The sequence below is a fragment of the Ursus maritimus genome, unplaced genomic scaffold (assembly GCF_017311325.1).
Source record: "Ursus maritimus isolate PB19 unplaced genomic scaffold, ASM1731132v1 scaffold_4, whole genome shotgun sequence".
NCBI classification, from domain to species: Eukaryota; Metazoa; Chordata; class Mammalia; order Carnivora; family Ursidae; genus Ursus; species Ursus maritimus.
The window spans coordinates 1095201-1114294 of record NW_024426552.1 but is presented as its reverse complement, the minus strand read 5'-3'; the positions used below and the strand labels follow the sequence as shown (position 1 = coordinate 1114294).

At 61.3% G+C, this 19094-nt stretch overlaps 2 protein-coding genes across 5 annotated transcripts in view; one reads left to right on the top strand and one right to left on the bottom strand.

Moving 5' to 3' along the window:
- The window catches only part of SLC19A1 (solute carrier family 19 member 1), a 24720-nt gene extending 11949 nt beyond the window's left edge, over window positions 1–12771 (bottom strand). The window contains exons 1-4 of one of the 4 annotated variants that reach the window (XM_040621800.1): window positions 12750–12771; window positions 5570–5801; window positions 1203–1941; window positions 934–1126 (exon numbers count right to left, since the gene is read on the bottom strand). In XM_040621800.1, the coding sequence (XP_040477734.1) occupies window positions 934–1126; window positions 1203–1941; window positions 5570–5758 (1121 nt within the window). In that variant the 5' untranslated portion in view covers window positions 5759–5801; window positions 12750–12771. Of the gene's footprint in view, window positions 1–933; window positions 1127–1202; window positions 1942–5569; window positions 5802–6799; window positions 7009–11787; window positions 11923–12749 lie in introns of those variants that run through there. The other 3 variants (XM_040621799.1, XM_040621798.1, XM_040621796.1) reach the window with 3 other exon arrangements.
- Window positions 10319–19094, top strand: LOC121100518. The gene is made up of 3 exons (XM_040621802.1): window positions 10319–11494; window positions 18245–18421; window positions 18719–19094. The coding sequence occupies exons 1-3, from the start codon at window positions 11005–11007 to the stop codon at window positions 18826–18828; spliced, it is 777 nt and encodes a 258-aa protein (XP_040477736.1). The 5' UTR covers window positions 10319–11004; the 3' UTR covers window positions 18829–19094.

The window sequence follows — 19094 nt, the reverse complement described above, 5'->3', positions numbered from 1 at the left end:
ACAGATGCTCTCACTCGGGGTGACCAGGAGGGCCCCCCGCCCTCCCCTGAGGGGTGAGGCCCAGAGGGGAACCAGGGCCAAGCAGCAGCGGAGCTGATAACAGATGCAGGCCCACCCGCCGGGGGCAGGGGGCACAGGGAGGGAGGCTCCCACGTGCATGTAACATGGGCGCGTGTGACGTGAGCACGAGTGGCATCAGCTTCGTGAAAGGGTCAGTTCGAAGGAGCACAGAGAGGATCTCAGCAAGCTGGACGCGGGCGGGAGAAGGTTCTGAAGGCACAAGTGGCCGGGGGGCAGCTCTGGGGACACCCCTGGGCAGACAGAGGGGAGTCCCCAGGGGCGTGAGGAATGCGAGGGCACCAGGAGAGCCCTGGGCGGAGGGCGAGCTGGGCCACCTGGTCACTCCCTGGCCGTGCATCACTGCCCTGTGGTGGAAGGGGACAAGGGCCTCGTGCTCTGCAGACAGGCCCAGAGCAGTGCTTGGGGCCTTGAAGACAGGGAAGGGAGCTGGGAAGGACTTCACAAGAGCTGGTACTGTAAACGCTAAGTACCGTCCACGGGAGAAGCAGAGGGGACGCCACGTGGACCAGGCTCTGCGCCAAGCTCAGGGTCACAGAAGCCAGGACAGGCTGTGCTGTGGACAAACGGACACTGAGCCAACCGAGAGCACCCTGGGTTCACTGTTCTCCCCGACACGATTGAGCGCACACCACGGAATGGGCTCGGTGCTGCCCACACACACTCCTTCCGCTCCCCATGGAACATTCTGGAAGGGAGACCTCTTTACATATGCGGACGGCCTGTCCACCCCCAACTGGCAGGAGAAAGGTGTGTGCCCTCCAGCCACCCGCCAGTGGCCCAGGCTCTGGGAGCTGGCACTTCAGTGGCCACCCAGACCGTGGCCTCACAGCCACCCAACTCAGGTCAACTCACGTGGCAATGGGCACCAGGAACTGGTAGGCGCCACGGAAGAGCACAAAGGCCACGTAGCAGAGCCAGATGCTGTTCGTGCTGTACATGAGGAAGACCAGCACGGCCTGCACCGCCGTCACACCCGCGATGACCAGCTTCGCCCACAGCGCCCAGCGGATCTTCACAAAGCCGGCGGAGAAGGAGGTGATGGCACCTGGGGAGACAGGACGGGTCACCGCCGACCCGGGGGGCGGGCGGGGCGGGAGTGGCCAGTGGCGCGGCGGGCCTACCGAGCAGGGTGGAGGCGGCGTCCGCCCCACCGTTGTAGACCGCGGTGGTGTCCGTGGTGGGGTGGACCACGTTCCACAGGATGTGCACGTAGTAGACGATGAGGTAATAGGCGGCCGAGTTGAAGACCCACCAGAGCGACCAGAGGCGCAGCTGCGGCGAGCGCAGGTTGTCCCCCAGCTCCCGGAGCATGCGCACCAGCGTCCAGTCCCGCCAGGCGCCCGGCTCGGCGTCCGGGTTCATGCGGTCCAGCTCGGAGGGCGAGGCCCCGCGGCGCACGGGGCCGCCGCGGTTGAAGAAGAGGCTGCGCTTGGGGCGCTTCAGGAAGAGGGCGAGGACCAGGCTGAAGGCGAGGAGCACGAGCGAGATGTAGTTGAGCGTGGAGAACGGGAGGCCGCCCACGGTGACGAGCAGCTGGCCCAGCACGGAGCTGGTGAAGACGCCCAGCAGCGTGGCCGCGCGCGAGTAGCCGGCCATGCGCTGGTAGCGCGCGGGCCGCACGAGCGAGAAGATGTAGGAGGAGTAGGCGATGCGCGCGGCCATGGTGACGCTGAAGAAGAGCTCCATGAGCTGCATGTGCAGCACGGAGCGGCCGAGCAGCAGCAGCAGCCACACGGACACGTAGCTCAGGCCCTGCAGCACCAGCACCGGCTTGTAACGCAGGTAGTCGGTCAGCAGGAACACGGGCACCAGCACGGCCAGGTAGGAGTAGGACAGCACCGGCGTGATCTCGTTGGTGACCTGCGGAGCGCAGGCGTGGGACACGGCCGCCACGCCCCGCGCCCTCCCGCGCCCTCCCGCGCCCTCCCGCGCCACTGGGCCCTGCGCACACAGCCGCGGCGATGGTCCGGCGCGTCCCGCCCGCCCGCCTCCCGGTGCAGCGCAAGACGACCTCGGGGACGGCCGCGAACGCCGCGGTAGTGTGCGGACCTAGGTCTGTGTGCTTTCAGGAGATGAAAACTGGTTTCTCCTTGTTGTTGACAACGGGACCAACTTACACTCAGGCCAACACAGCCCTGGGAGGAAAGGCCTCCGGCAACAGGTTTCACAGAGCAGAGGGAGGGAGGAAACCAGAAAGAAAAGGGAACAGGAGAGGAGAGGCCACAGTAGGGCCATGCCTGTCTGCAGAGGGAGGGCGCCTGCCGCCAGCCTCACGCGGTCCCAGGGCACAGGGACGCTGCGAGGGAGCCCTGTACCTGACCTCACCGGGACCCGCCAAGGGGCTCTGGCCATGGCTCGGATTCACTGGGACAGGCACAGCTGGGCCCTCAGAGGTCACGTCCTCTCTGGGGACCCACTGACTCAGGGCACTACCCACCCCTGACTCGGGCCACAGAACAACCCGAGCCAGCCCCGGCCGCCCCAAGCCCCAAGAGCCAGCAGGCTCGAAGGCCCCACCCACATAAGGAAACCGAGGGCCCATCGTGGAGCCTTGGGTCAGCATTGGGGCTGTGCTGTGTCCGCCACCTACCAGCCTCTGGGCAGCTGGGTGGACCCGGGCGCCTCAGCCAATTCACCCAGGGGTGTCTGCAGCCCTGCCCACCCAGGGGGTGCCACAGGATGGGCTGCGCTGGCCACAGGTGCCCCGGACAAATGTGGAACGGCCTTTCTCGGCTTGTGCCCCGGACCCCAGACTCAGCCCCACATGGACAAGCCTCAGGGACTTTGAGGGACGCTGTTGGATCCCCTCCCCTGACCGAGGATCCCCCACCTGGTGGCCTCCTCATCCCACACCCTCATGGGAAAGCCAACGATGACCCCAAAGGCTGTGGTCCCCACAGCACCGTGTACTAAAGGCCCCCAGGACGTTGAGACTGAGTGCAGGTCAGTCCCAGGGGAAAGACTATCCCGCACTGTGTCACCAAGAGCCACGGGACCCAGCTCCAGAAGTCTAGACAGTCGATGTGGTGTCCAGGAACACCAAACAGCCCCTCGGTTATGACATCTCTGGACAAACGGCTAGCCACCAGAGCCCAGGGGCCAGAGACTTAGGAGAACCAACTACACCCCCCTCCTCCCCCTTCCTCCCCTCCTCCCACCCCCTTCTTACCCTCCTCTTCCTCCTTCCTCCCCTCTTCCTCCTCCTTTCTCTCCTCCTCCTCCCCCTTTCTCCCTTCCTCCACCCCCTTCCTCCCTTCCTCCTCCCTCCTCCCTCCTCCCCCTCCCACCCCGCATCCTCAATGGGCTCTCCTTGGGCTTGGCAGGCAAACAGGCCGGCAGAGGCAGCTGACCTGTCACACTTGGAAGGTACTAGGGGAGTGGGTGCCCACGGAGTCCCTGGGGCAGGTGGCAGCTGTCAAGTGGCCCGGCACTGGCACAGGACAGCCTCCTACTGGCCTGAGCCTAGCTGCCTGGACACCTTCCCAAGAGCCTAGTGTGGACGGGCCAGGTCCAGGCTGACGGGCCAAACACAGGAACCCATGCCCGGATCTGGATCCAGGTGGCTTCAGGGCGGCTGCTTCTCTGGATGGGCAGGCTCGGCTGGGCCCCAAAGCAGCCAGGACAAGTGGGGGTGGGGGCCAGAGCCAAGGGAAGGGCAGGAAGGACGCAAAGGATGCAGAACAGGGGGTTCTCAGGAGCGGGACGAGGGGACCCAGACGCCGGGAGGAAGCGCGAGAGCCCGATCCCTGGTGGCACCCGGATGGGAGCTGAGTACCGCCTGAGGGAGGGGCAGGACCAGGGCCTTCCTAAACCCCAGGACTGACGGGGGACAGGTGGGGCCAGCCCCGTGAGGAGGACTATTGTGAGAGGTCCTGGACGGGCTCCCCGTGGGCATGGCGCCACAGGACTCTGCCACAGGCAGCTTGAGGTAAGGGCGGCAGAGGCATGAAGGGACGGAGCAAGCTCCTACCCCTCCCCAAGGCCCTCACTAAGGCAGGGAGACGGCGTCCCACAGCAAGGAGCGCGAAGGACAGTCTGGCGGGACTAAAACTTAAAACCCCCGCATGACAGGACACTATGAGCAAAGTGAGGGAACCAGCCCAGACAGAGAAACAGGTGAGACACAGGCAGTCAGATCCCCCAGGGCAACCAGGAGGCAGATGGCCCCACAGGAAGATGTGGAGGCTGGCCCAGCGAGCACGGTGACAGCCAGGTGACAGCCAGGCCCGGGGCCGCCGTGCAGACCAAAGGAATACAAGCCGACAGCAAGCTGCTCTCCAGGGCTATCAGATGGGCAGAGACTCAGCGGGGCCAAACCGCTGCTGGTGAGGGAAACGGGAAGCCAGCCGCACGTGCGGCAGGACTGGGTGTCCGTGCCGGTGACACCAGGCCCGAACACCAGGCCTGCGCAGGGCTGTGCCCAGGACACCTGCAGCAGCATCTCCCTCGGGGGTGACAAACTGAATGCCATCTAAGCACTAGGGGGACCCTCTGTAGTTCAACCGCTAGAGTGCGCGGAGGTCAGGCCAGCCAGCACGTGTGCAGACAGGTGTCCTCGGTCAGCCTGGCGGGGGGATACTGCAGAGGTCATCTTTGACCCCACTCGCCTGCACGTGTCAGACAAGCCAGCGAGGCCACAGCACCAGCACCTGTGGGCCTGGCTCGACCGTGTGGCCACTCTGGGGGTCAGGCCTCATTTGGACAGAGACTCCACGTGACTGAAAGAATTCCAAGGTCTGCAGGGGAAGGGGTCAGGGTCTCAGTCAGGGAGAAAGGCAGGGCCTCCCAGAGAAATCCAGCAGCTCAGTGGGACCCAGCAGTCCAGCAACAGTGACACAGGGCGGAGGGGCTGGCAGACACGCAGGAGGGGACGGAGGCTGAGGGCGGGGGCTGAGCTGGACCAGGGAGCACAGCGCAGAGCCAGCCCGGGACCAGGCTCTGGGGCAGGTCGAGCAGGGTGGGGACCTGAGCTCGGACAGAAGCCCCGGACAGAAGGCCTGACCATGCACTTTATCTACCAACAGCCCCGCGGCTCTTTCGTTCTTCAGATAAGGAAGCAGCAGGGATAAAGCCCGGCTGCTCTCACTCCTCTACGGCCCCAGGGTACAAGTTATTAGTCAAGTTTCAGCGAGGACATCTTTGTCCTGCCGCTGTAAATTCCTCCGTCCTCTCTTCAGGCACATGGCTGTTAGGTCTCTGCGGGAAGCAAACCCTCCCACCAGGTGAGCCCACGTGGGTGGGGGAGCGGGTGCCCCCTCCCCGCACCCTTCCCTCAGACCCCAGCAGATGCGGACACTTCTGCCCCCTGCCATCACTCTTTAACTGGCCTGCGCAGGAAGTCAGAGTCAGGCCCTTGGTGTGCAGGTGCCCCTTGGGGGGCAGGGGGCAGGACCCCTCACACCACACGGCCACCTGACCTTGCAGGCTCAGCTGCTCCCGGCCCGGAGCGCCCCTGCCCACGCCTTCCCCGCATGCCGTGACCACGCACCTGTTCCCGCGTGAAGTTCTTCTCCGGGCCCAAGAGGTAGGGTGTGATGAAGCTCTCCCCGGGCCGCAACTGCGCCATGAAGCCATAGAAACACAGATAGAACACCAGGCACCTCCAGGACTTAAGCTCGAGGTCCGGCCCCGGCTCCACAGGCACGCCCTTCTCCATCGCCTGGCTGGAGGGCACCATGCTGCCCAGGCCCCCGGCAGCCCCGGACAAGACGATACCGTTCCTGGAAGATGAGCCCAGGGTCAGAGCAGCTCCCCCAACAGCCTCGGACCCCACCCCACCTCCCCAGAAACTCCAGCGCTCTCTCACGTTGTCAGCATTCAATGCCCACGTGGGGAGGGGGCCCACAGGCCCCAGACCTGAGAACCGCCCGGAGCTTGTAACGAGCCAGACAACAGGCCCACCCAGCCAGGCTGTCACCACCTCCGGGAGCCAGAGGCGTTGCTGCACCCCACACCTCTCCACCACGGGGGCTCCTTAAATATCAACTCAAACCAAATACAACTTAGAGTGTAGTCTTTCAGGCACGCCAGACTCATCTCAAGAGGTCCCGGCGGGCGGCTGTAGGTAGGGGCTGGGCAAGAATCCCTCCCCGGGAGAGGTCCCAGGGGTGCAGCTGACGTCACAGCTCCCAGCTAGAGTTATGGGAGTATCACCTGGCCCCAAGATGGCTCAGGGCGTATGGGCTGGAAGAGTCCTGCTGGGATGCCAGGTACACAGCTGGCCACAGCGAGGGTGGCTGGTGGCCCCAAATGCAGCCTGGGAGTGCTGTCCCGTCAGTCTCTGGTGGTGAGACTCCATGCACAAGACTGGGGGATGTGGCAGATGGGGTGGGTGAGGAGAACAAAGGGAGACGCAGGAGCCTCTGGGGCCAGGGGAGCTGGGGCAGGGGTGTGTGTGTGACAAGGTGACAGACGGGACCACATGGGACAGAGGCCCAGACCTTAAGGCTCGTGACCCTGGCAGCCGGAGGCTCCACTAAACAGAAGCAGCCAGAGGCGTGGGCTGCCAGGTGGCCCCGTCCAGCCCCGTGTCCCCCACAGGCAGCCTCACCCAGGGGCACTTTGGGTAGAGCTAGAAGCAGCAGTAGTTAGACCACCAGGTCACACGGGGAGAACTCTCCATCCAGAGGGCTCCCTTCAGTGCAGGTGTGAACGGCACCCCTCCAAAACCCACCAAAGCTACTCTAACAGAGAGGAGCAGAGAATCAGACCTACTCACGGTTTATCTTTGTTACTACGTTTCTGTAAGTCCAGTGATGTTGGTTTTGCATTTATGGCATTGATATCAAATTCCCTTCTCAATGAGGAAGTCAAAAGTAAGCAGCCATGGATTGTCAGGTGAAGAGGGGCGCCGGTGCCAAGGGAACGTGTGGCTCAGGTGAGGCAGGGGCGCCCTGAAGGCAGAGCGGCAGCTCTGTGCTCATTCCTGCATGGCTGTTCAAGGAGGGTGATTGTAGAGGGTCTGGATCCGTGGAGAAACGCCCTCCAATTCCCAGCGGTGGGCACAAGAAGTTCCCAAGATGTGGGGCCAGCTCTGCGGGGCTTGGGGGGGGGGTCCACGGACCCCAAGGAAAAGCCACCAGATTCCCAGCACATGCGGGAGACCGTCCAAGCAGGAAGGGCCCCCACACTCCTCCCAGGATGAGTCCCAGAAAAGCCAAGGGACTGCAAAGGACCTCCTCCCCACCCAGGACCACAGAGTCCTCACAGCAGAGTCCTCACAGCAGGGCCAGGGCCTCAGCAAAGCGAACTGTGGCTGACGCTTGGGACTGTTCCCACCTTCTAAGCACCCATGCTTATTTCTGCGACACAGGGACAACAAGGGGGACAGCAGTGAACCCCTGAAGAAGCCAGGCTGTGGGTCTGCTTGTGGGGCGACAAGGAATGGCAGGGCAGGGGTGAGGCAGAGCTGCAAGGATGCCAGAGTTTCAAAGGGAGAGGTGAATGTGGGACGGAGGGTGGTCCCAGCAGTTACAAGGTCCTGGGACAACCCTTCAAGCTTCCAGGAGGCCACAGGAAACCATCAGCTGGGCCGGGAGCCGCAACTTCCCCTCCCCCTCCCCCACTGCCCCACTGGCATCGCAGGAAACGGTTGCATCAGGGATGCGGGCCAAGCGCTTCTGAGGACAGACTCTGTCACTCACTCTTCCAAACCCACCGGGAGCTTGCACAAGCAGATGGGAGGGAGAGGCAGAACCGCGCACACCTCAGGGTGCACCCCCAGCCCTAAGACCCCCCTCAAGGTCACTTTCCCGCTCGCAGGTACACTCCCTGGAGCAGCCCCATACCACCCAGCTCAGCTCTCCGGCAAAGGGTGAGCAGCCAAGAACCCACCTAAGCTCAGGGCCCCCAGGAGTGGGTCCCTTCCCCATCCCGCAGGGGCTCAGAGCCCTGAGGACTTGGCCCTGCTGTTCAGAAGCTGTTACCTCCAGAAGCTGTGGGGCCTTCCCTTACCTGGTGTCCCCCGAGTCCTGGGGCAATGGCTTCAAGCACCAGCCCCAAACACACTCATGTTTTCTGTTCCGTACCCTGGACCCCTACAGCTTCCGAATCCGAGGAGCTCCAGCGAGAAGTGTCAGAAAGCCCAGCTCTGGGCTCTGCCCTGTGCAGCTATCTGAAGGTCTGGGTCACGGCCCAGGACTCTGCACCTAACACGTCCCACAGGCATGCCTGAGCGGGTGAACGAGCACAGCACCCCCAGGGGACACTGCCTCGGAATTTCTGGCTGGACACGCAGAGCCCCAGCCCGCACTCCCAGGGAGCGTAGTAAGCCGGCCCCCAACCACTGCTCGGAAGGGCCGCCAGGAGTCCTCCAGCCTCAAACCTCAGAAGAACGGGCAATGCAAGGAGCCGCCCCAGGTGCTGGCCAGGGAGCTCGCAGGGTGGGGGAGTGTCTGCAGAGACTGTCTCAGGGAGCCCCTGAACTCCCAGCCCACCCCCCAGCTCCATCCCTGCAATCTGGGAACACTGCCCAGTGCAGGGCGCAAAAGCTGGATGACCCAGCTCCCCAGCTTCCTCCCCATGGGAGAGGCCTCCCACCGCTGCTGGGGAGAAGCCCAAGCCTCTGCGGCCACCTCTTCTTTGATCACATGATGCTAAGGGCCCCTGTGTCCCCACAGCTCACTGAGCCCTGGGCTCCACGTCCTACACTCACGTCTCCCCTCTGGGGACTGCACTGTGCTCGCTCTACACTCGGGCCCATTAGCTGGCCTGGGGCTCCCCAGCCAAAGGTGTCCAGCTCCCAGCAGGAGTCCCCGCAGGAGTGCAGGTGGCCTCCCACCCACAGTGCGAGCACTAGAGAGGGGAACTCACGCTCTCCTCAGCCTGGGCGCCGGGGACCCGCTCTCCAAGGTCAGGAGCAGAGATGCTCACCCTGGACAAAGAGCATGTTCACTGCCCCACTGCTGGCCCAGCCTCAGCCAGCCCCACAGCAGAAACGGCAGAGAAAACGCTGAGACGCGCAGAAGGTACCAGACCTTCCCTCGAGAGCGTCCCTTCAGAACTGGGCACCCGCATTTCTGCTTCAGACATTCTTCCTGAATGTGGTTTGGAAAACCTGCCCCTCCTCCAACTCCAGGGGGGGAGGAAATCACCGTCCTGGCCCTCCCCTTCACAGGCAGCTCCGGGATTCCCAAGATGAGAGGTCCCGCGGCAGGGCACAGGTGGCAAAGCGGACCTCTGGTCACCCCTCCCAGCTCAAGTGCCCCAGCTTGTCTCCCAGAAGAAAGGAAGGGCAGTCCCTGAGGGGCCAGCACTGCAGGCACAGCACGAGCCGCCAGGTGAGGTGAGATAAACTCGATCCGCACGACCAGACACCCTGGAGACACGAGACCCGTGTCCACTCTGGAATGTGCATCTTGGAGGCACATCTGCCAGGCTTCTGTCAACAGCGTTGCACGCGCACTTTCAAAGACTTCTGAAACAGGCTGGACAGCAGGTCACTGCACTGAGCCGGGCAGGACAAAGTCACAGGGAGGAGCTTGGCCCCATCCCTGGAGCACCGGCTGCCACACAGAAACAGGCACCCAAACTCCAGAGTCTGATTTGAAATCCATTTTTAACAGCAGCCACTATGGAGAGAGTGTGCAGCACCCCGGGACCAGTGTTCGTGAGCCCAGGGCAGCCTCGAGGCCTCTTACTCAGCTTCCCCGGGAGAGGCCACCGCGCCAGGGACTCAGGTTCAAAGGAAAGGGCTGGCGGACCCAGAAGCCAGCTGTCCCAGCCAGCAAGGCTGCATTCCGAGTGGACTTCGTCTGCCTAGGCTCAGTTTATTCGACTCACCTGAGCGGGGTGTAATCACCAACCCTGACAGGCGGCCAGCCACCACGGCTATGACTCAAAGTCCTCTCTCAAAAACAGACTGCTCTTTTAAACACGGAGGCCCTTCCCAGGCTCACACTCCAGGAAGGGAAGGCGGAGAGACCCCATCACACGCTCACAGGTGCAGAAACAGCCCAGAAGGCACATGAGGTGCCCACGCTCAGAACAGGTGGCTGGAGGGAGGACTGGCCGGGACTGCAGGTGTGCTGACCCCAGCCAACGCTGTGCAACCTCAGGCCTCCTCAGGGCAAGCAGAGGGAATACGGGCCGACCAGGAGAGTCACAGGAGAGAACAGAGGACCCCATCACGTGCCTCCCAGAGAAGGTTTTAACAGTTCCCACGGGGACCCCTCCTCACAGCCCTCCAGCACCTGTCCTGGGGGGGGGGTGGTATGGAGCACCAGCCGCTGCTCCGTCCCTCCAGGACCTAGTTAGCCTGGAGACCCAAAACCAAACCAAACACCGCCTGTCTTGTTTTGGGTACTACTCTCCCAGGTTAACAAGGGAGGTTCATTACATTCTTAGTGAAAATGAGAAACCCTTACACCCTCCCCCCAAATCCCTGTTCCAAAGAGTAAAACTAAGCCCCCTGACCATCACTGCTATAGACACTCGGCCCACGAGTTTAAACACCGGGGCGGTGCTGCTGACCTCTGCCCAGCACCAGCAATGGCAGCATCTGGACTTACATCAACCAAAGCCCCTCAGAAAGAGAGGAGTTCCTAACCCCAAGTCAGGAGAATGCAAAAAATGAGCAATGCAGTCCAGCCCGAGGCAGCAGGGGGAGACACCACCCCGGAGCCCTCAGGGATGGGCTCCCAGACCAGCAGAGGGAGGCAGTTCCCCTGAGGCCAGAGAGTCCAGGCTCTGCTGATTCCATCTGGGCTACAAGAGGGCCCTCCAGGATCCCTGCAGAAACACCTGCCACTTTGCAGAGCACCGGGAGGCAGCTCTGAAATCCGACCGCACTTTGAGCAGAATGGAAAACGGCTTTTTCTAGATGCATTCCGATTTCTGAGCTGGCTCAGATTCTAACTTGTACTCTGAGACCTGGCAGGCTGGGGCTGGACACCCCGAGATAGTAAAGAACCCCATGAACACACCATGCATGCCTGCGCCACAACCCTGGACTCCCCGGGACAAGCGTTCAGCGGGGGAAAGCAGACAGGGCCTTTGGGGTTAGCTTCCTCTCGCAGAGATGTTGGGTCCACTCAGGAAAGGACTGCAAGCACAGTGCCCAGGTTCCCAGGCAATCTCCAGCACTCTGCTCCAACCGCTCCTCCGAAAAGTAAGTCCATGGACACCCACACAGTTCTGGGCTGGGAGACTGACGATGGGCTGGCACGGGACTGGGAAGCGCGCCAAGGGCCTTCCGGTCGGGTGGGTGGGCCGGGGATCCCCCGCAGCCCCGCCTTCCCGCCGCAGGAACACGTGCGCCAGGGTGGTTCCGCCGGTGCACGGTACCCGGGCGCCAGCACCGAATCCACGCGGTCCTATCCATCCCGCGTAAGGGACCCGGAGTCCGAGGGTGACGGGAGAGGGTCGGGGCGCCGCTCAGAGCCCAACCAGCCGGACTGTGCGGAAGTGACAGGAGGTGAGTCCGGCGCTCCAGGGGTTGTGAGCGTGCGCGCACGGGGAGCACCAGGGAGAAATGCGGTCGGGGACAGCAAGCGGCTGGCGGGCGAAGCCCGAGTACCTCCCTACACGGGCGGAGGCGAGGATGGGGCGCTGCACGCGGGACCCACGGCCACCGCTGGGAGGAACGGGTCACCGTGCGCCCAGGGCGCGTCCTGCACGGGCGGACAGTGCCCACGCCCTATGCATTCACCGCCCAGCCCCGGCCCGTGACCTCGCACTCACCCCGCAGCCCCCCCGCGCGTGCCTCACCGAGTACCTGGGCGGCCGGCGTCCGCTCCTCGGGGCGCGTGGGCGGCGGGGGCCGGGGACCCACCAGACCCGGCGCACGCACCGTCCCGGCGCACAGTGACCCGTGGCCGCGGGCGCTGCCGGGAAAGGCGGCGGAGCCCCGCCCCCCAACCCCGCCCCCGCCGGAGCAGGAGCTACACGGCCCGCGCTCCCTCCGCCCCGTCACCGCCCCCCGCCGTCACGCGGCAGCCTTGTGGCGCAGGCGGGGGCGCCGCAGTGAGGGGCCTGGCGCACCCCGGGAGCATCCCGTCCGGCTTCAGCGCTCCCCGGACCTTCCCTCCAGATACCGGCCCCTATGCAGCCCCTCTCTGGACCATTTCCCCACCCCCGCCACGCCCCAGCCCCCCGCTGGGTAGTCCATCTGCCCTACCGCTAGGTCCGCAGGCCCACTGGATTGTCCCTCGCTCCCCCTCCAGCCCCCCATGCAGCCCCCACTGGACCGCCTCCCCCACCCCCGAGCTGTAGCCCCCACCGGACAGTCCCCCTGCCACCCCCCACCCCACCCCCCACCCCACCCCCGCTCCGCAGCTCCTTATGGACCATCCCCTTGCCCCTCCTTAGCCCGCAGCCTCCGCTGGACTGTCCCCCTGCCCCGCCCCAATGCAGCCCCCACTGGACCATCCCCTCCCTCGCAGCAGCCTCTTCTGGGCCGTCCCTCTGGCCCCCTATCTCACCCCCTGCAGCCCCCACCGGCCTGCACCTCCCCCTGCTCCCGCATACCCATGCACCCCGTACCAGACCGCATCCCCCCAGCCCCCATTGGACCGACCCCTTCCCTCTGATCTGTTCCCCTGTCCCCTCCCCCCCGCCCCCCTGAAGCCACCACTGAACCACTCCTCCCAGAACCCCCACTGGACCACCCCCTCATGCAGCCCCCACTGGGAGGCCCCTTCCAGAGCCCACTGGAACCTACCCACACCTACCGGCCCTGGCTGCAGCTCGCAGAAGTCCTGGAGGGAGGCACTCCTACCCCCTTACCAGCGGCAACCGCCTCTCGGAGGAGAGCCGGCCCCTTGACCCCTGCTGGGGCTTACCCCGCCTGCCATCCCAAGCTAGAAGTTCATGTGCTTTTTCTTTTTGGCTCATTTTAAACGTTCCTTTTCTGGCTAACCCGCAAGCTTAAGCCAGGGACATTGATCACTGTGCCAAGCAGGACACATCTGTTGGGGTTTTGACGAACTTTCCCCTCCCCCCACACAGCGCCAGCCTAAAGAATTCACCCTGACCCACATTTGGTCTGGTGGCTGCCTGTCACAACAACAAGGCACAGTGACCTGCTCTTGGGGTCACAGAAAGCCCCCTACCCAAATGCAGCGAGTGCCTGAGTCCCAGGGGTGCTTCCCTGGGTCCCCCCAGTCAGCTCTCAAGACTGAGGAAGAACCAGCCATGCTCTGGTTGGGGGGTGGGGAGGAAGTCAGAAAACTGCATGGGCAGGGGAGGAGGGGGGAGGGGAGGGAGGAGGGGGGAGGGCAGGGAGGAGGGTGGAAGGGAGGTCAGGTCTGGCCCCCTGGTTCCCACCTTCCTCTACCCATCCTGGGCTCCCACGAAGGAAAACTAAGGGGGACAGGAAGTTGCAGTTCCCACGGCCCACAGGAAGCATGCAGAAAGGAGGTGTTAACCCTAAACAGAAAACAGCCAGTTATTTTATCAGCACACATGAGTTGATCTAGGAATGGAGAGAACTGCCCTTTGAAGGGACGTGCAAGTCTAGCAAAACCACAGGGAGATCCAACAAAGAAGAGGGGCGTAGTTAATGGGGAAGAGGGAGGAAGTTGGGAGGGGTTGTTTTGAACGAAAGTCCACAGCTCAGGGTGATGTCGGTTTCTCACTGGCCGAGTTGCAGGGGTGGCTGATTCTTGTAGAAGATTCCGTGAACTTCCGCTGTTGGGGCCTGTCACTGGTCATCCTCTCCCGCGGAGGGTTCTTCTGTTGGGTCTGTGATTGGCCATTCTTCCCATAATTGGGGTTGAGTGGCAGGGCCCCCTTCCAGCCTCCAGACTCTGCTTGGGTGAGGTTTACCTTTAACTTTCATGGGGGAGGGGAGGGTAGAGGCTGCCAACCAGCCCCCCAGAGAGGCCCCAGGGGTGGGGGGTGGGGTCCAATACCCAAGGGCAGGACCTAGACCTCATCCATATAGGGGGACGCGAAGACAAAGAAATGACCAAGAGGTCTGCCTGGATAGCAGAAGGGGAGTCATGCCCAAGGACCTGGCAGCCACCCCGTGGGATCCACTCCCCGGAAGGGAGCAGCAGGTGCCAGATGTGGGGCAGTGACTGCCAGTGCCCCTCCCCACTCCCCCACTTGCACCTCATGGCAGGCCCATCGCCGCTCACTCTGAGAAGGTGGCATGGTGGCCACTGGTCCAAGGAGGACGAGAGCCTTTAACGAGGAATAGGACCCCACTGCAGCCCAGAGCCCCCCTGGACTGGCCCCCCTCCAGGCCCCCCTCTGATGGGTGGACAGGAAAGAAGGCTTTCTGCTGCTGACTACTGAGCTTGGGGCGTTTGTTACAAAAGCACTGTAACGAAGTGGCAACTACGGCCAGTTTCTTCCCCAGCAAAATGGGTTTATTTGAGAATAGCAGAAAAATTGAAATTCAGAACCCGCGGTTTATGACAAAACCACAGGCAGGTCCAGAGAACATAGGAGAGCTGCTTTCCAGAGAAAAAGGAGGAAGGTGGGAGGGGCGGCTTTGAAGGAAAAGCCATTGGAGGAAAGTGAGTGCGCGGCGGCGCTGGTTTCTGATTGGCTGGGCTGTGAGCATTTCTGTTGTCTGATTGGTTGCCGGGGTAGGAGAGGCTCTTCCCGCGGCTGGGCTGGTCCAGTGAGGGTGTGCAGGGAGGGGCAGTGCGTGAGAGCTCCCGGTTCAGGGCTTCTCTAAGGATGGTTTCCCTGCATGCAGCAAGATAGAGTACCCTCCACTGCGTATTCTAACTTCTTAGCTTCTGCGTAGCTATTTCTTTAATTACAGATTCTATCAGCCTTCTTTTTTGTGGTCAATTTTTTTTTTTTTTAGATCATTGTCGATGCATATGCAGTTGTAAGAAGTAACACTAGAGAGTCACTATCCCCTTCGCCCAGTTTCCCCCAGTGGTGACATAATGCTGTTACAGCGCAAGACCACGGGCAGGACATTACCAGCCTTAAAATTTACAGGGAAAACACCTGCTAAGAAGGAAATGCACCAGCTGACTAGTCTCAGAGCTTGAGGAAAGGGGTGTGGTGCAGCCCCCAGGCTTTGGGAGCTGCCTGAGCCCGTCCAGGCAGCAGGTGGGTGGGTGGGTGAGAGAATCCGCTCAGGTTTGCTGGTTGGGCCTCCTTCCAGGAGGGGGAAAGGAGGGGGGCCTTGGGTGTCCTGCCACTGACATGCTCCACTCTCTGGGGCTCGCCTAAGCCCGGGATGGCTCAGGTCCTAAAGCTGTGCGGCCAAGCTCTGGTCAGGAGGTGCTGTCCAGGGCCGACGCAGCAGACTCGTCCAGGGAAGCCACAGCTGCCTCGAGGAGTGACCTGGGCAGAGCTGGCTGGGACAGTGGTCAGTAAAACGGGCTGGACTGCCTTCATGTGGAAAAGCAGAATCCACCAGGGACTCCCTGCAGCACAGTGATGGGAACGTGAGCGTGAGGGGTGCAGGCGAGGCACGAGCGGGCGTGTCATAACACTAACGCCCAAGAAAGTGAATTCCAGGCGAGGAAGGAGAGTGGGCCAGGAGAGCGTGTCACATCCACAGAGCCGTTCCGAGAGTCATGCGGCATTGCACTGAGACACAGAGTCTGTGGGTGTGCAAGGAGAACGTGCCATGGGGGCGTGCCGGTCCTTTTGTGGCAAAATTGGATCCGCCGCAGAGAATGCTTGATGGCGATAGTGGAGACTTAAATCCCACTCTCGGTGATTCAGATTTTATTGTTAAAAAGAAACAGGCCCCAGATGGAATCACTTGTGTTAAGCGCCACCAACACTTAACACCTGACCTAATTGTAGTTTCAGCCTCTCCCGGGAGTGGAATTTTAAACCAATTGGTTCGGAATTTCCTGGTCAGCACTAATCTTCCTGATAAGGTAAAAGGTAATCTGCCTGATAAGACCCCTGCTTCCCTAAGGGAAGGTGACCTTGCCTGAAACAATCCACCCTTAATTTTCTCGTTCCCCCCAATTCAACTTCCTCACCCCCGCCCCCATCCCCCCACCCCTCCGCTTTGCCTATAAAAACCCTTCTTGTACAACTTCTTGGAGCTCCCTTCCATCTGCTGGATGGGATGCTGCCCAAGTCATGAACTGTTAAATAAAGCCAGTTAGATCTTCAAATTCACTCAGTCGAATTTTGTTTTTAATGTTTCTTTTAGTAAAACGCAGTATGCATAGAGAGACTACACATCCCCCCCAGCCCCATGAAGAAATGTAAAAGATGACCCAAAACCAAAGTGCAAATTGAAGCTGGAAATGATTTCAAAAATGAAAAATCCCTTGGGCGGCATTCTCTCGGCTTCGTCCTATAAAACCAAATGTTAGTGAGACGAAAGGTGCACGAGGACCCGACCAGTACGAGTCAGCAGCCTCTCTTTCCCATGAGTCAGAGAGGACGTCGGAACTAGCGCCGCTCCTATTTATAGACCAGTGGCCCCGGGGACACGTCACAGACTCCCACGGGACCTAGCCCGAGGCCTCAGAGGAAAACTCACTGTGGGATGCTTTTGTTTTATTTTTTCTTGGTTCTATTATTAAAATTAAAGCAATGTAGAGGTTCACTCAGAAACCAGAATGGAACAACAGGGTGAACAAGAGAAAGTGAAACAAAATGGAGCGGTGGGAGAGAAGAGAAAATGCATTCATTGGAAAGCAAATGAAACTTGACTTCTTTTAAAATCCAAAATTTGGTTCCTCAAAAAATAAAAATTAAAAAAACATGGTATAGAGAATGCTCTCAGCAAGTACATGAAATACAATGAATGTGGGGTCCCTGGTGAGCACTGAGGGAGGCACTCACCGTCTGGGGGGTCTGGGGACCGCCACCCCGTGCCCCTGACCCGGGGGGGCTCCTCGCGGCCCTTGGGGAACCCTCAGATAGCTAAGAGGTCAGTGCTGCTCAGATCTGCACCCCGCCCCTCAGCCCCCTGTTTACTGCAATTCTGCCCCAGGCCTCGGGGAGCTTTTGGTTTTTTGAAACTTGGCCAGTAAGTTTTCAAGTTCATTTTTGAGACGAAATAAGATGAAGTAGTGAGGGAAATTCCAACGAGAAACCACCCTTCATATCCAGAAGTGTCCCTTCTACGGGACAGTAACGGTTAACAGTGGGGTCCGGCACGCGGGAGGCTGGATGGCCCCTGGTGGCCACTTGGGTGGGATCCAGGAGCCACGTCTCTGTGCGGGAAGGCAGCCACCAGGAGGTGTCTCAGACCAGGAGGAGCTGTGGCCTGGTGCCAGGAGGGCCAGAGGGGAACTGAGAGGGGATTCGTAGGGTCCAGGAGCCGGGAGGGTAGCCAGGGGGGACAGGTCTCGGTTGGGCGCTGGTCACTCTAGCCATTACTGGTCCAAGTGCATCATCATCCGGGGCCCGGGGAGACACAGACCCCGAAGTGCAGGAGGCATGGGGGGTCTGCAGCCAGGGAGGGGGTCTCTGGGGAGATGTGAGCAAGTCACATGGAGGCCTGTGTGGCCATGGGTGTGCCCCGGCCCAGAGCACACCTGACCTGTGTCACCACCTCACGGCTCCAGGGCACTGTGTCTGACCTGTGACCAAGGGCCAGAGGCCGTGCTCTGTCCACTTCATCTCCTTCCCAGCAGGGAAGGCTTGGGCAGCCCCTCCCTGACACCCATGGCCTCTGCCCCAGCCTCTTGTTCTCTGGGAACCCCTCCCCCACCTGCAGCACCAGAGCAGGACAGGAGGGAGGGGGTGGGGGAGGGCCACGCTCTCAACCTGCCTTTTCCCACTCGCAGCACCGCAGACTTTCAAAAAATCCATTTCATTGGGGGTGCAATTCACGTGCAATAAATTGCACTCATAGAACGTCTGCAGCTCAGTATGTCTGGACAGCACACCCCTTCACCTGCATGCCGTCTAGACACACACATCGCCACCTGGAGAGCCCCTGGCCCTCCCAGCCCGGCCTCCCGCTGGGCCTCAGGCACGTGCTCCAAGGCGTCCTCCCAGGACGGCGTTCTGGTAGAGGGAGTCACGCAGGATGGGCTCAGCCTCCCTGGGCGGTTCTCTCCTGTTCTTCGAGCAGTTTCCATGATGGATACCACACATTTATCCTTCATTCCTTGATGGACGTTTGGGCCGTTGCCAGTTTCAGCGATTATAAATGAAAATGCGACAAGCACCTGTGCCTGAGTTCGTGTGTGAACGTAAGTTATCACTTCCCGTGAGGAGCTGCCCAGGAACGGACTGCAGGGTCCACCCGTGCACGCGTTTAACTTTGCAGGGCGCTGCCCGACTGTTTTCCAAGATCGGACCATCGGACGGTCCACGTCCTCACCAACACCCGGTATCGTCAGCTCTTTGAACCTTAGCCTTCCGCGTGGGAGCGACAGGGCGTCTCCCGCCTCGATGACAGATGACCCCGACATCGAGCGTGTCCTCCTGCACTCATTCCTTGTTTGTAAGTCTTTGTTCCATGTCTGCTCAAATCTTTGGCATATTTTAAAAACTGGGTTATTGGTCTTCTTTTCCGTGAGTTGTAAAGTTAGCTACGGATTCTGACACAAGTCCTCTGCTGGCGGCACGGAAGGCACGTTTCCTCCCGCGCGTGGTCCTTCCGTCTGCCCGGAGACCGGCAGAGCGGGTTTGGCTTTGATGAAGCCCAGTGTGTCCACTTTCCCTTTTGTGAGTGTTGCTTGATGTTTCCTGAGAAGTATTTGCCCGCCCCGAGGTTGGGAAATTTTTCTCCCATTTTCAGCCAGTGCAGCAGTGTGGGCGATGACGGAGATGCTGCCGGCCGGCCTCCCGCGGCGCCTGAGCGCTGGAAATGCAGCTGACAACTGCGTGCTTAACCTCACCGGATTCTGATTTGAATACCGCGTGTAGCTCACGGCGACCACCACAGACAACCCAACTCTAGAGCCGTGCAGAGTTGGCTCGTGAGCTCAGGCGCACCGCGCTTTCACGCGGCTGTTAGTCCTCACTTGGACGCAGGCTGTCACGGCCACCCAGGGCGCCCAGCCGGGGAGGACAGGCCTCCTGCCTGGAGTTGGGCCCGGGCTGTGCGGAGACCTGGCCCATGCAGGCAGGCCCTCCTGAGGGTCCTGGGTGGGGACACGAGGATGTGCCTTGCC

Coding starts and splice junctions, on each gene's coding strand:
- LOC121100518 (XM_040621802.1), top strand. CDS start 11,005: ATGCATGCCTGCGCCACAACCCTGGACTCCCCGGGACAAGCGTTCAGC. Junction 11,495..18,244: donor CTGTGCGGAAGTGACAGGAG/GTGAGTCCGGCG, acceptor TTAACTTTGCAG/GGCGCTGCCCGACTGTTTTC. Junction 18,422..18,718: donor CCTGCACTCATTCCTTGTTT/GTAAGTCTTTGT, acceptor TCCCATTTTCAG/CCAGTGCAGCAGTGTGGGCG.